Consider the following 15,618-nt stretch of genomic DNA (forward strand, 5'->3'; position numbering starts at 1 on the left):
TCTTGACAGATACCACACTTAAGTAACATTTATTTTGTCAGCATAGATGGTCCAAGTTAAAAGTACTCATGCAGTCATGGGGCCTGGCAGCTGTCAAGAACTTTTCCCCAGTTTGTGCTATGTGTAAGCACTTCCACTGAAGTGAAAGTAAGGCAGAACCAAGATTCAGCAAGGTACAGGCACTTTGTTCCCAGTTGAAGCAGGGAAAAATAAGCCTACATTAGGTCCTGGTCCCCCCACCCCAAAAAAGCCTCATGTGTGTTAAAACAAAATGTAAAAAATAAAAACCCCAAAATACAGAAAGTCAGTGTTCCCTAACCATACACTACTAGTTTATGTCATCATAGGTAAGACAAGAAGTATAAGAAACCATAAACCAAAGCTCACTATTGACAAGTGTTGGTTACCTGCAGTACAAGCAATGTGTGCAACACCAAGTGTTCACAGCAGTGTAGCAGCAGCCTGGCTCAGCAGTGCCAGCTGTGCCTGGTGGTTTGTCTAACTCCATAGCTAAACAACTGCTTGTATAAGATAGGAAAGGTACTTCAGATTCCACATACCTGGTTACATAAAACAGTGATTTACAAAAAACTCTCAAACAATATTCTAAATAAATAGTTCATCTTCATGGCTATATACAGAGCCTCCCTCACATCAGTTATCCAAGAAAGACATGTCTGTGTCCATGGGTGCTGGGGCAAGTTCACACAGGTAGAACAGCGTGGCTTCGCTCGCCTCTGCCTCTGTCAGTGGCTCCAGACGCACCAGTTTGCTCTGGGTGGGCTGGGGATCCAGGCTGCTCTCCAGGAGCTCGTCCCCTTCAGCAGTGGAAGGAGTTTCAGCTGTGAAGCTCCCACTCTCAACAGCAGAGCCTGGGTTCCCATCGAGGAATGCAAGGAGTGGAAATGCAGTGTAGTGTATCAGCTGCTTATCTATGGAGGAAAAAATGCCCAGAATATCAATTCATGTACCTTTCCACATGCAGAAGGAAGAAACAAAATCCATCCTACAGTACTTATTTAAAGAGTAATTAATAAAAAAAGATAGGTGTTTGTGTTTTTAAAGAATTATGTTCATGTATAACATTATTTGTGCAGATTCACCTGCAAAATATCAGTTTCTCTGCCTCTATTGCAGAGACAAAAATCTAAAAAGCAAATATACTAAGTATTGTGTTTTGGTTATTTATCAGCATAACATAAAACCAGATAAAGAGCAAATAACTGAAATGGCTTTTAGAGTAATGTTCAACTGTTGAAGTGTTTCAAGTAGATCACTACAACTAAGCTGATCTGGGCTTAGTACCTTGCATTTCCTGGGAAGCTGCTGGACCGGCATTATTCTTGTTAGTTTCTTTTCCCTTTGTCTCCGTCTGGGAACAAAAGCAAACTCTTAAAATACATGTTTAAAGCCTGTTCCAATGCCACTGGAAAACAGCTGAACAACTACTATAAAAAGTATTTTTTTTTTTGTGATAAGATGCAGTGGAATAGTTAGTATTACCCACACTAACACACCTTGGCTAAGAAAACATGAAATGGAAACACAGGCTAGAAATAGAAAGCAAGAACCAAAACTAATGCTTTAAATGAACTGGACAAATTCGAAGTGCTACATCTTTGCTCCACTGCTTATTGCTGTATTTCTTTTCCCATCAGACAATACAGATGAAAGCATTCTGATAGAAGTGCATACAATGTTTGCTAGTAAAAAAATCAGGGGACACAAAAGTCAAGAGACTGGTATAATGTGGAGGTAATACAAGTTTTAAAGGACACTACTAATTAATTGGGGTACTTTTTCCTTTGCTCTTTAAAGCCCAAGAGGATGAACTCAGCTGCAGTATTCCTATTCCCATGCAAGTCTTAAAAGCCAGAGCATGAAGTGTCATGATTCCAGTAAAGAAAACAGCAAAAGATGAGTGAATTTTGCATCTCTCACTACTGCGTATATTGAGCAATGGATTTAAGACTTACTTTGGTATTAGTGATATGATCATGATCTGTGGGATTCATCTGCACAGAACTTGTAAAAAGCTGAGTAAGACAAAAGACATCAAGTTTTAGGTATCTCAGTGTTGCTATTAAGAGTACAAGACCATTGCTTCTGCATGTGTGAGAACAACCCCTGAACTTATTCTACCCTCTATGAGGACTGGAGTCTATTTACAGGTAATCACTGCTTTTACAAAGAAAATCTAGCTTTGGTTTTGAAAAAAAAACAATGGTTTTGAATTCCATGAACCCTGATCACAAAAGAACTGTATGACATCTAACACGGTTAGCTTCAGTCTTAAATTACCAATTGCTTCTGACACTGCTGCATGGATAATCCTGCCTACAAAATGGATGAACTTATGTTGCAAGTGACACCAAGCCGGAAGGAGTCATCAGTAAGTGGAGAGCAGAGCTGCTTTTAAGAAGGATTTCAGTGAAATGGAAGAGGGGACAACAGGCACTCCAGCAGGTTCAACATGTTACCAGGACCCAGTAACATGCACTGGTCCAGGTTAGGATTAAGGAACAAATGAACAGGGAGAAGCACCTCAGAGAGGTGATATGTGAGTCATGGCAGCCAACACCCTGCCACCAGCCAGCAACATGGCCTTGCTACATGGAGGTAGATTCTTTTTAACCCCAGTTCATTGAGAAGACCACAGATGATGTGCCATGTTATTTCAAAGCAAGAGTATTAATCGACATCTAAATTCACATCACAACAAATATAAGCATTATTTCATTAAGAAAGCCACTGTTCAAAAACAAACTTAAGCATTCACTTGAGCAGTGGTGTAGCATTAAGACTTCCACCAGTGCTCCAGAATCTCATAAATATTTGTACTTTGCTTTGTAAAGGGAAGGAAAAAAAGATCATTTGTGACTTAAATCAGTATTAAACAGCAACAACACACACAAATGTTTTCTATAGCCTATTATGAAAATACTTAAAATTAAATCAAAATTACATCAACCAGGAGATCTGGATCTATGCTGAACTGTCGTCCTGACAACATAGCCTGGAAGTCCTCTAAACTGCAGTCGATACTGTCCAGATAATCCAGAAGTTCAACTCTAGAAGGCAAACAGTATTTTATTGCCGTATCCCTTAATAAAGAGAAATCCTTAAGTAAACTTTACACAGATGTGCTACGTGCATCTAAAAATCTTCACCAGAACTAGAATCAACTAAGTCTTTCACAAGAAATGACCTCTGGAAAAAACTGAAGACCTTTTAGCCTCTTTAGAGGAGAGCCCAGGTCAGCAGACAGGTGCTCTAGAATAGGTATCACAGGAATCACATCAACATAACAGTATTACGTGACATTAGCAGAAATGCAGTTCTTGCATCCACATAGCCCTAACAGGTCTAAACCACCTGCAGGAGTGATAAAAATAAATCCTGACAGTTTACACCACCTCCACAACATTACACTGCCAAATTAAACACCTCAACTCACTCACCTAACAGTGAAAATCACAGGTTGCATCATACAATACTTAAAAGAGAAGGATCTTGAGAAACTGGCTGGAATAACAGTGGCCTGCAAGTTTAAAGTTCTAAGTAGAAACTGCTATTCAATTCTTTTTACTTCAATCAAATAATCAGTTCTAATACTTGAAAAAACAAAAGGCCAGACTACTCACTTTCCAAGAAGATTTATATTCTGTGAAATTACTCCATTTTCATTGAGTATGGAATCCATCACAGAGACTGGGTCTTCTGCAGTTAAAGTTGACTGGTTATTCAGCTGTACAGCACTTGACATGAGTGGGTTTGTGCTGTCACCGGCAGGGCTGACTGGATCATTACCTGGGACAGCAACTGATTCAGTGCTTTTATCCCCTTGAATTACAGGGGCATATTCATCTTCATTATCATCTTCCACAATTACAATATCGGGAGAGTGGTAGCTACAGCTACAGCTGTAATGTGAGATAAATAAATTACAACATTTCATACACATTTAAATTGGTATTCTTCCACAGGTTTAGTTATCTCTCACTTTAGTCAAGCTACTAGCAGGAATTAAACTTTTCTACTTTTTAATACTAAATACAGCACGATAATCAAAATACCTATTTTCCATTGATACAGTTCTGTAACGATCAATACAATTAATGCAGCTCAGTTAGCAGACGGTGTTGTGCCAGACCACAATAACCAACTACTAGTTAAAGAGCTATAGGAACACCATCACTTTTGTCATTAGAACAACTATAAGCTTGCATAGAAATGTGAAGTATGTACAAGGTCATCAAACCAGACGGACAGCATATATTTGGTGTATTTCCTGTTAAACAGTATCAATTCTGGAGCACCCATAATGAAGCATCCCAGTCTACAGGTTTGTATTTAACCTTATTATACATACCAGGAACAAAACCTGAAAACCAAGAGCAAGCCTCAACTGATTTGCTTTCATCTCTGTTGTGGTTCTTAACCCTTATGAAGCTGTTAGTTATCTTGTCTCTCTACCACAGCCTTTTTCTCATGAAGCTTTTCTATCAGAGACTGGCAAGCATCAGCTGAGTGCCAGTTAAATACAGTTAAATAATGGTGCCATTTAAAGTGCAAGCTACAAATACTAAGTTTTTTCCCTTGAGGCAGAGTACAGGCCCTATGAATCCAATGCAACTCAAGAGAGTTGCATCTAAATCCCTGGACCAAGTTTCAACTTGCTTGTAGCTGAAAGATGAACAACTTCTGTAGTACTGGAATACAGACAGAAAGGAAAATAATCACAAAAAGTAACTGGGACTGTAAAAAATCCAGAACCCTGAAATTAATTGGCTTAAAGCAAAGACCATACTAAAACCTGACAACCATTCTCCACAAAAACCTGCAAAAACAAGGGAAATAATTCCTGTCTGTACACATAACCAAAAGCCAGGAAGACTTCAGATCTCTTAAGATACCTGAATTACTGTATATTATACAACACTGAAAGCCATTTATTAATATACACTTCTTGAGACTTCTTACTTGGAAGAATCTGAAGTGGTATCTTCACTTGTTTCTGGTGTAACAGGAAGATTTTCTTCATCAGCCATGGGATGTTCTTCCTCACCCACATCCTCAGTGACATCATAAATAACAATGTCATCTGAAATCTGTTCCCTTTGTTTTAAGCCCTCATTTCTGTTGAGAGGTACCTGAGAATTATTTTTAAGAGTCAGGGCACAGAGGGATGATGAGCTTCAGCATTTTGACAGTTATCACTATCTTACAATGCTTCACATCTAATGAAGTCTAAGAGCTTTCCTATACCTTGGAGATTAGAAGCTGTTTGTACAGATCCATGTTTAATAGAAAAAGCCATACAAGTAAATAAACAACTGGAGAATAACAGCTATAGGAAAAGGAATTAGGTAAATACTACAAGCATAGAAATAAAATTATACTAGCAATGTCAGATAATAGAACTAAAAATATTAAAACAGTGACTGCTGTTTAAACAGTACTTTGTTATACAGCTACTAATTCTAGTGCCATACTACAGCACTTGTTTTAATGATTTCCTCACCAATCGTTATTTGGACAGCAGAAAACAACTTTCAGTGGAGTGACTCACTCAAATGTAACAGGAACATGACATGATTTTGCTGGGTTGGATGCTTCCTTGCAGAGCAACACACTGGACCCTTGTCTCTTTATGGGGTCAGGGATGCCACATTCCCAGAGATAACAATGCAACATTATTTGTGCTATTTCTAACTGCACCATTCTTAAAAGCAAAGTGCTTTCAGCAGGATCATGTCAAGCTGTATTTAATACACAGGTAACTGTTCTAGACATGCTTATGTTGGAAAGTGAATGGTGATTATCAACATATTTAGCTTCTGAAAGGAAACAACCACAGCCTATAACTTCTCAGTAACAGCTGTGTTATAGTCTCCATATGACAATGAATTAGATTCATCTGCCCACCTGCACAAAGAGTACTCACAATAGAAAACTTACATGGTGGCTACTGTCAGCTGGTTCTTTCACAATTTTCTGAAATACATTTGACTTTGTAGGTCCATTAGTATTCAGAAGTAGAGGCCTACATTAGAAAAAGTAAAGAAAGAAGACCATCTCAAACCCACCTCTTTGATAACTAGTCAACAAGGCCTGTCAGTTTATCAAGTGGACAGAAAGTTTTCAAGACCATATTTACCTCTTGCGTTTTAGGCTCACTAGTTGGTTATTCTGCACCAAGGTAACAATGAATTGTACAATCTGTAAGGGAGAGAACACTATTGTTAGTTGCTATACTTTGTAATTGTTTTTCAAGTACCAAAGCACCTGATAGCAAAAGACACCAAAAATAAAATCTATACATAAACAGCAAAACACTTCCTTTGTATAATAATTTTTATACACAGCTGTTCAGAAAATGTAAAAAAATCAAGGTAAAAATCAGTGCTGATAATAGCTAAATAGTTATTCAATTGTTAAAGAAAGACTTTTCACATAGCAGGTGATAAGAGCCGGCTTTTACATGACATCATACAATACACAGAAAGACATGCAGCAACTCAAACAAAGAGTGACTAAAGGCATACAGGGATGTGGACCCTATACATAACCTGTATCTGTAAATAGTGGTTCTGGTGAAAGGCATTTTTGACAAGATTCAGAAAAAGTTACATGTACAATTAACAGTATTCATCAGCTGTCTTTCCTTTTGAAATGTTAGCCTTCCTTATGTTCTAAATCTAAGACTTTAATGTATGTATCTGGCTTGAAGAAACTGGGAAAAAAAAATCAGTAAGTCTCTGCTACAAGGCTAATTGCAGTGATGCCCCTTCTCATATGTCAAAAAAACAGGTCTATAAACTCTATGCATTTATATGAGTTTTGGTAGATCATAAATCTAACTGTTAAATAATCTAAGTTAATTAACATATTATCAATAGGTTCCACTCAATTATGTATTCCTCTGGTAACGTTAGGAATATACAGTCAGTGGGTCCATTAAGGGGGGCAGCACTGAACTTCCAGTACAGAATCTTGTAATTCTTGCAGTGAGAAAGTTTCTCCTGAGATCGTTGACACAGAAAATTAGACATCTGATTCCCAGAGTAATAAAAAATGGATGGACCATATTAAGTGTAACTTAATGATTGATGTAGATGTTCTTGAGCCTTTTCCTTTGAAAATGTTTGTAAGACTTTAGCCTTGTTTTCTACTTATGCAATAAAATACCCTGAAGGTTTGTATCACTAGGGTTTGTTCATCCTATACCACCCTACACTTTTTTCTATTAAAGAGAGATTTGACATTATAAAAAGCTGAGTGAGGGCAAAGCAAGTAACATGGCAAAGCATTCCTACTTCACAAGCACTCAAGCAACACGACACTTGAATGAAGCCTTACCTTTCGAATAACTTGCTGCTGTTGCAAGTGTTTTGCTCTCAGTTCTGACACTTCCCTCCAAAGGGATTCATTCTCTCTGTTAAAAAATGATGATTTAAAAGTCACACTAAAACTAGTTATTAATTTTTGTTAAAGATCAGTTGGCTTCATTAAAACTCTGAAATTTGTCTCTAGATTGGGGTTGGTGTGGGAGTGTCACACAGGCATCAAGCAGCCTTGGAAAGTAACTATGAAACAGATACCAAAACACAACAAATAGCCTGCAGGGAATTTCCATCTGCTTTAAAGGAAGAAAAATAAAATTCTCAAATTTGGCACTAATCATTACTCATACATTCATCATTTAAAAATTAACTATCAGCATTGAACAGTTACCTCTATTAGCTCCAGTAAATGGGCATGTTAGGTGATAAAAAATAACAGGAGCAAGTCAGAGCTAGCAATTTTCATTAAATGCTGCCATTTTGGAAACCTTGGGTCTTCCAGTACTCACAGGACTCCAGCTACTCAGACAGTGTAAAACCTATCCTATTGAAACCACAGCCTTTTTTCCAACAGCGTATGCCGTATTAAGAGGCAGATTATGAGTACCAAAAGCTTCAACAAATACAGGCAGACAACATACCACCCTGCTCTCTTTCGTAGCTCAATTTTCAACACAAACAAGCAAACTCCACTGGTGTTTGGGTTTTTAGGAAATCTTAAAGTTTTCAGAAACAACAGCTCATATGCAATGTGATGCAGGATATTATTACTCGCTCCTCCAACTGCTCCTATGTTCAACATACAAATTAAGAGTATGGTTCCATCACAAAATTAACAGCAGAAGTCAGGGATACTGAACTTTCTCAACTTTTTCCCTAGCTTTATCAACATGTTTTGTAGGACCAGGTCTTCTGGTTTAGCTCCAGTTTCTACCTCAATCACTTTAAACTGATGGGATAACAATATGGATGTCAAAGACCAACCACTATGTTCTCATCTCTACAAACTGTCAGCTCATTAGCAACTGGCTGTCATTTCGGTCAAAGCCAGCCCTGCTCTGGGCAGCAGTTTGGACTTGATGGCCTTCAGAGATTCCTTTCAAACCAAATTCATCTAGGATTTCAAAAGGGCAAATATGATTTTTACTCTAGACTAGCCAGATTCTAACAAAGACTATGCCTAAGCAAAAGAAGTTTGCCTCTGAATATTCTACCACCTAAGTCACTACAACTGAAGTCTAGAAATGAGAGAATTTACTTATTAAAACCTGAACTAATCAGTGACCTCAGTACCACAGAGGTACACTGTCACGAGATGTTCTACTAAAAGAAACAGAAACTCTAATAGAGTTGAGGTGATGTGACTTACAGTGCATGACCTTATGCTTATATATCTTCTCTGTATCTACATATTCCAAAGGATTAAGTAATTTGTGACACACATCTCTCTCACTGTTGAGAATAAATCATAATTTCTAAGCAGGGAGTAATGAAATTCTAAAAAACTGTTTACATTTGTGTTTTCAATTGTTTCTCTGTCAATGAGGTAACTAATGAATTTCTAAATTAGATTTCTAAACACACTTTCAGAGCTATTAACTCTTTTACAAGTTTAAACAGTGGGGGAATGAGGACAAAAACAATAGGAAAATAGAAAACAATGAGCAAAGACATTAATTGTCCTACAAAAGTATTATATGCAAGCTACACAAACCAAATTCTGCCTCAAACCAAATACAGTAACTCTTTCAAACTTGATGGCAAAAACCAGTATAATTTATACTAAGAACTGATATTCAGACTCAGCATCTATATGGAACTATTATTAAAGGTGTTATTTATTTAACTGCCTACTACTAGACAGTTCTGCAAACACCAACATTGCCTATTACTTTTAATAATACCAGAAAACTCAATTTTAAAGCAACTTTTTAATAGAAATTTATGTTCCTAAAGCAATAATTGACATCAGGCAACCAGAAATCAAGAGACACCTAGAATTACGTCCTGGTCCAGTTTCGAGTACCACAATTACTCAGCATTAAGGATCAGATACTGATGAAGCAACTTACCTCTTCAAAAGAGTCAACTGAGATTCAATAGTTGTTTGTTTAATTTGCACCTTTTGAGCACTGCATATTATTTTAGAGAGATCTTCCTGACGTATCTTGTTTTCTTCAGGTCTCGAAGAAGAAACCTTTAAAAAATTAGAATCCAGAAAAAACACTTCCCTTAACTCATGCTTAACTATTACTCTCTTTTGGCGATCAAGTATATTTTCTTACTAATGTTGACAAAACATGCACTTAATTTAATAATAAACTAAGAATCCAAAAAACCCCAAAACCAAAAATACATATAGATGTATACCATCCAAAAAACCCCAAAACCAAAAATACAATAGATATCACCAGCACATTAGCTTTAGTTGTTACAAACATTTGTGTACACTCAGACTCTTCAGGCATTTTCCCCAAGTACTCTACTTCATCATAACTGCATCACAATAACCTGGTGATAACAAGTGTGTATCACTGTGCTGGTTTTGGCTGATGTGGGGCTATTTTCTTCATAGAAGCAAATACAGGGCTGTGTTTTGGACTTGTGCAGTTGTGCTGCAGTGCAGTGCTGGCAATTCAGAGATGTTTTTGTTACGGGTGAGCAGCACTTACACATGGAGTCAAGAGCTTTTCTGCTTCTCACCTCACTCCACCAGCCAGTTGTCTGGGGCTGCACAAAAAATTGAGAGGGCACACACACACAGCTGGGCCAGTTATCCCCACCTGACCAAAGGATCATTCCATACTATATGGTATCATGCTTAGCATATAAAACTGGGGGAAAAATAGGGAAGTGGGGGGGATGTTCAGAAAGATGGCATTTGCTTTCCCAAGTCACCATTACATGTGATGGGGCCCTATTTTCCTGGGGATGGCTGAACACCTGCCTGCCCATCGGGAGTGGTATTCCCGGTTTGGCTTGTGTGTGTAGCTTTTGCTTTACTTATTAAACTGCCTTCATGCCAACCCATGAGTCTTCTCAGTTTTACTCTCCCAGTTCGTTCCCACGTCCTGACATGGGAGGAGTGAGCGAGCAGCTGTTTGTGGGGCTGAGTTGCTGGCTGGGGTTAACCATGACATCCAGTTTAATCTGCCATACTTGTATTTGCCAACTATATCCACTTGACTCAATACCAGCAGAGCACACTTCAGAAACATAATGAATGTGTTTATAGGTTCGCCCCGTTCTCCTGGGTGTAAAGTCTAATGCTTACAGTAGCTTTGTTCTGAAACAACCTACATAAATGAGCAGTTTCTTATATTGCTGATGGTAAAGTCAAAACATGCTCCAGACTTCTAATACTCATTTGCAAATTGTCACATTATATAACTCATGCTTTTTTGCCACCTGTGAGATTTTACTATAATGACAGCAAAGTAGATAAAAAAGCCTTGTCAAATTCCCCAAAATATATTTAAACAAGCTCAAGATGTAAATGAAAGCAGGGCAGTTTGTTTCCATAAACTCTGAACTTATTTGCACTCACAATCCTGTGGAGTTAAACTTAACGTGAACTTAGCTATTCATCAATACTTAATAGTACAGGTTTTCCACATACTGAATTTTCACTAACCTTCCTTTTAATATGTTCCAGCAAGTCCTCTCGGCCCTGCCTAAAATACGCATGACGAAACTCTACAGGACCATCTCGCTCCAGTTTGACAATTCCAGAATCAACATGGACGACTTTACGGAAGCCATCTTTAAAAAAATAAAAGAAAAACCTCAAAACCCACACTAAGAAATTCAAAGTATGCTGTCCCAGCTATCCTGTTAGCAATTTTGAGGGTAAGACAGTATCCTAGTTGCAGAGAACACAAGGCCACTGCCCAAAGTTATAACTTAACTTTTATGTAAAGGATTTAGAATTGTGATAGAATGCAAAAATCCAGGAACTTACACATGTTTAACTGTCTGACAAAGCTTGCCATGTTGTTATGCTTGAAGTATTTGGGAAGAATCTCTTTTGCAAATCTCTGTTCATTCAACACCAAGAAACTCTTTCCATTCTAAAATGAGAGAGACACGTTAAGCTACTTAAAAACCATAGCAGAAAACACACTGGCCTTTTAGAATTAATCACCAGATTGGAATGTTTCCTTTGTGCATGCAGTACATTACTGATCTGCTTGCCTACAATTTTCCAAAACAAAAAGCGTACAACCCTTGCAGTTGCAAAGCAACTGAGTACTATCAATTTACATCATCACCTGTATCTGAAGGGGAACGTCTCTCTTGTTACACACTGCTTTATCAAGATATGAAACAATCATTACCAGCAATTATAACAGTTTCACTACAGAACAATACAGAACTATCAATTTTGAATGTAATTTTGAAGCCCTGGTAAAGAATCTTAATAAAGAACCTGAACAAGAAAAAAAATACCAACAACCAGCTGACAGTCCCATCTGCTTTTCACTGTAAAAGAATGATTGGGTTGATAAGACTTATAGAGCAGATGGAGCTGTCAAAGAGGTGAAGGTGTCCACTGGGTTTTGGAGTTACTGAAAAGGTAGTCACCTAAAGCAAGACTCCCCTTCTGGAATGCCAATTATGAGGAAGATTATCTTTTATTTAATCCACAGGCTTTAACTAAAATAGAAGGATCAGCTCTTTGTTCTTCAATGACTGCACTCCATTTAACTACAGGGCAAGTAATTGGCAGAATGCAAATTACCTACTTCATAATGGTTTAGGTTTTGTCTACACATCCACAATACTCTCACCCTGTAGTTAATAAGAAGTCTTATCTTCAACAAATGTCAACACTTTTCCTACATCTTCTTAAGAGGCCATTTTAATTTAATGAGTCACTTTTCTTATCCTCAAATGCCAGCAGTTCTATGAGCCCAAGAAGCTTGAAGAACCAACTGTAAGACCACATGAAGGCTCTTGTCCAAAGGCGGGTGTCCTTGTTTCAGCTAAGACAGAATTATTTTTTTTTCTTAGTAGCTGGCAGAGTGCTGAGTTTTGGATTCAGTGAGAGAATAATGTTGATGGTTAGTTGGTGTTTTAGTTGTTGCTGAGCAGTGCTTACTTTAAGTCAAGGTCTTTTCAACTTCTCAAGTGCTGCTAGCAAGCAGGTGCACAAGAAATTGGGAGGGTACATGGCCAGGACAGCTGACCCAAACTGGGCAAAGGGATATTCCACCCCAGAGAACATCATGGCCAGTATATAAACTGCAGGAGTTAACCAGCAGGAGGGCCAACTGCTGTTTCTGGATGGGCTGGGTACTGGCCTGCAGGTGGTAAGCAATTGTATTGGGCATCATTTGATTTTCTTGTGTTTTCTTTCTGTTTTATTACTGTTATCATATACTTTACTTCATTTCAATTTTAAATGGTTATCTCATCCCATGATTTTTACTTACTCTACCAGGGCATGGGGAAGTGAGCAAGTGGCTGAGTTGTACTTAATTGCCAGTGGGGGTTAAACCACACAGCTTGCTCCTGCAAATCAGCAGGGAGCATCAGAAACAGGATGTTACAAATGGCTCTCCACTGGATGACGTAGGGGCTCTTAAGACTGAGAGGAAGGTAGGGAGATGAAAACTTCCAGTAATGCCTACCTACCTCCTGCTGAGGATTAATCAATGGAAGAAAAAGGGGAAGCTAAAGAAGTGGCAAGAACAGACTATTTCAGCCAAGGCTGTGTGTAAAATTCACGAACTGAAGGTGCTGAACCAAGTGACACTACCGTGACCTGTGACACCAACAGACAACTTCCATATGGTATCTCACTTTATCATCATTTTGACATTGTCTAAACCTAACACACGAAAATCTGGGAAACGCATCCACGAGCTCTTGTCACCCTGAGAGTCATTTACAGCAAAGCTGTACAGACATTAAGGCCTGTAAGCTTCACTACACAGCTAAATACGATTGTCAACTCCTAGCACAAATGACTACAGCATACAGCAGCTTTCCAAGTGCCCCATTCGGTACTCATCCATATCACAACTAATCTCAATACTTCCCCCCAACAAGAACAGCCTTGCAGAATCTGAAACTATTATTCTTAATGTTAATTAAAAAAATATCACAAGGATACCTAACAGGTATTGGTGTATTTACTTGAGTTAACATAAGCAATAGATTTGGAAATTCTCCATTAAAAGTATAAGCAAATGCAGCATTTTTTAACGTAGACAACAGCAATCTTCATACAGTTTTTAGTATCTCTCTTCCAAAAATAAAAAGAACATGCCCCATAAACACTACAAAAACCCCCCACCCTAAAACAAAAACAAAAAAGGAAAAGAAAAGCTGCTGTAATCTACTGAGCCCTCCTGCTTCCCTCTTTGCGAAGTTTTGGCTGAAGGTACTGGTAAACCATTTTCAGTAAAGCATTTAAGACATTTCATTATTTCTGAAGCATTTAAAATAAGGAGCTCTCAATTGAGTTTAACTCAATACCACTTGTAGATATTGATACGATTTGAGAACGAGGTTTTATTTAAAATAGCATATACGAAAAAAATGAAGTAGCCATTATGTGCTTAGCTTTTAGCACAAATGTCAATGATGCTCACTGTAACAACTTGCCAGCCCTCCATTGCACTGTAAGAAGACTGGTGCCCAACTCGACTTCCCTCGTGGCCCACCCCCTTCCCGCCACCCCAGCAGGTGGACACCGAGCCCGGGAAGCCCCCGGCCATCCCCCACGTGGCCGCTCCCCACCGCCCCTGCGGGATCCGGCCCTGCGGACAGCACACAGGAAACAACAGCAGGCCTGAGCACGCCACTGTCCCCATCCTCCGGAGCTCTCCCGCGCTCCCCGGCTCACCGAGGGCGAGCCCCGTTCCTAGTGCACCCAGCGCCCCGCGGTGGGAAATCCCCCGCAGCTCCACGTTCCCCGCACGCCGGCTCCTTAAGAGCAAGGCAGAATCTCCCGTCTCCCGAGCCCCTTCCCACCCCCACGGACGCTCGAGACTGCTCAGTCAGAGCCAGCCAGACAAACCCTAAACGCGGGAGTGCCTGGGGACGCACCCCCAGGGCGGGCACAGGAGCTCCTACTCCACGGTTAAAACAAGGGAGAGGCGAGCCGGCCTCTCCCGAGCAGCTCAGCTCAGCTCAGCTCAGTCTGGCCCGAGCCCACCCAAGCCATGTGGCCGTGCCCTGATTTTCCGTCCTCCCCACGCCGAGGCCCGCGGGCCCCGGTGCCCGCCGGAGCGATGCGCAGGGTGATGGCGGGGGGTCCGCCACACGCGGGCGGGTAGGGGGTGGGGACGGTGGGGGGGGAGGGAAGGCGGCCGACCTGGCTCCAGGTGATGAGCTGATTGCTGGGGGTCTCGCCCAGCAAAGCCCACAGCTTGCTGAGGAAGGCCGGGACCCCCGGGCTGGCGAAGGGAGGCGACGGCTGCTGGGGAGGCTGCGGGGGTGGTGGTGGTGGTGGTGGTGGCGGCGGCGGCTGCTGCTGCTGCTGCTGCTCTTGCTTCATTGTCGCTCGGGAGCCTCCAGGGCCTCTGTCTGGGGGAGAGAGCACAACCAGACCGGCCTCGCCCCGCCCCTCGCCCCCACCCCGCATGCGCGGCGGCCCCACCGCACGCGCGCGTGCCGTCCCCGCCCCTTCCTCTGCGCCTTACATAACGTCCCCACGTGCGCCGCCCTCACGTGTCACAACAGCGCCGGCACGGGGGGGGGGACGGGGCCAATAGGGGCGCGCTTCGCGGCGGGGGGCGGGGCCGCGTCTCGCCGGGCGCACGTTCCCGGCGGGGCGGCGGCGCGTGGCGAGGGGCGGGGCCCGGCTGAGGGGGAGCGATCCGGCTCCCAGGGAAGGGCGGGTGAGTGTCCAGAGCGGGTCTTCTAAGCGTTCATCACAGCCTAGGGTTCCCAGACAGCCTGGGAGAAACGTGAAGAATAGCTAGTCAGCTCAAAAACATAAGTAAACAGGGCGTATGCACAACACGAACATCCAAGCCCACTCCCCACAAAAGCATCTCGGGAAGGCCCTAAGCAGACCCCTCTGCAAGGCATCTTGTGTTTAGACTTCGACCTATCAGCTACTGAAACTGCAAAAAGAAACTGAATATCTCAAGGGAAACAGCCTAATGAATGGTGAAATGCACTAAATTTTATTTTCTTTTGATACTCTACCACATATTTTGTAAAACTTAAATCACATATTAACTGCAAATAGTTTTTGAACTGTTGTTCTATGGAACTAAAATTAGTATTTTCCCAACAAACCTTCATCAACTGGTAG

General features: G+C 40.8%; 1 protein-coding gene across 3 annotated transcripts; it reads right to left on the reverse strand.

The window, feature by feature from the left end:
• Positions 1 to 2: 2 nt before the first annotated feature.
• HSF2 (heat shock transcription factor 2) lies at positions 3 to 14,923 on the reverse strand. 3 transcript variants are annotated; one of them, XM_014263719.2, is made up of 14 exons: positions 14,671 to 14,923; positions 11,308 to 11,416; positions 10,981 to 11,108; positions 9,419 to 9,543; positions 7,363 to 7,438; positions 6,161 to 6,222; positions 5,962 to 6,046; positions 4,984 to 5,153; positions 3,811 to 3,923; positions 3,645 to 3,720; positions 2,966 to 3,071; positions 1,977 to 2,036; positions 1,306 to 1,372; positions 3 to 932 (listed from the first exon to the last, which is right to left on the reverse strand). In XM_014263719.2, the coding sequence occupies exons 1-14, from the start codon at positions 14,851 to 14,853 to the stop codon at positions 655 to 657; spliced, it is 1,638 nt and encodes a 545-aa protein (XP_014119194.2). In that variant the 5' UTR covers positions 14,854 to 14,923; the 3' UTR covers positions 3 to 654. The 3 variants fall into 3 exon arrangements, with proteins under 3 accessions (XP_014119194.2, XP_014119192.2, XP_014119193.2); XM_014263717.2 differs by having other exon boundaries at positions 3,645 to 3,923; XM_014263718.2 differs by lacking the exon at positions 1,977 to 2,036 and having other exon boundaries at positions 3,645 to 3,923.
• Positions 14,924 to 15,618: the final 695 nt, after the last annotated feature.

This window comes from Pseudopodoces humilis, chromosome 3, assembly GCF_049639895.1.
Source record: "Pseudopodoces humilis isolate 2021_Gansu_Grassland_sample_001 chromosome 3, ASM4963989v1, whole genome shotgun sequence".
In the NCBI taxonomy this organism is placed as follows: Eukaryota; Metazoa; Chordata; class Aves; order Passeriformes; family Paridae; genus Pseudopodoces; species Pseudopodoces humilis.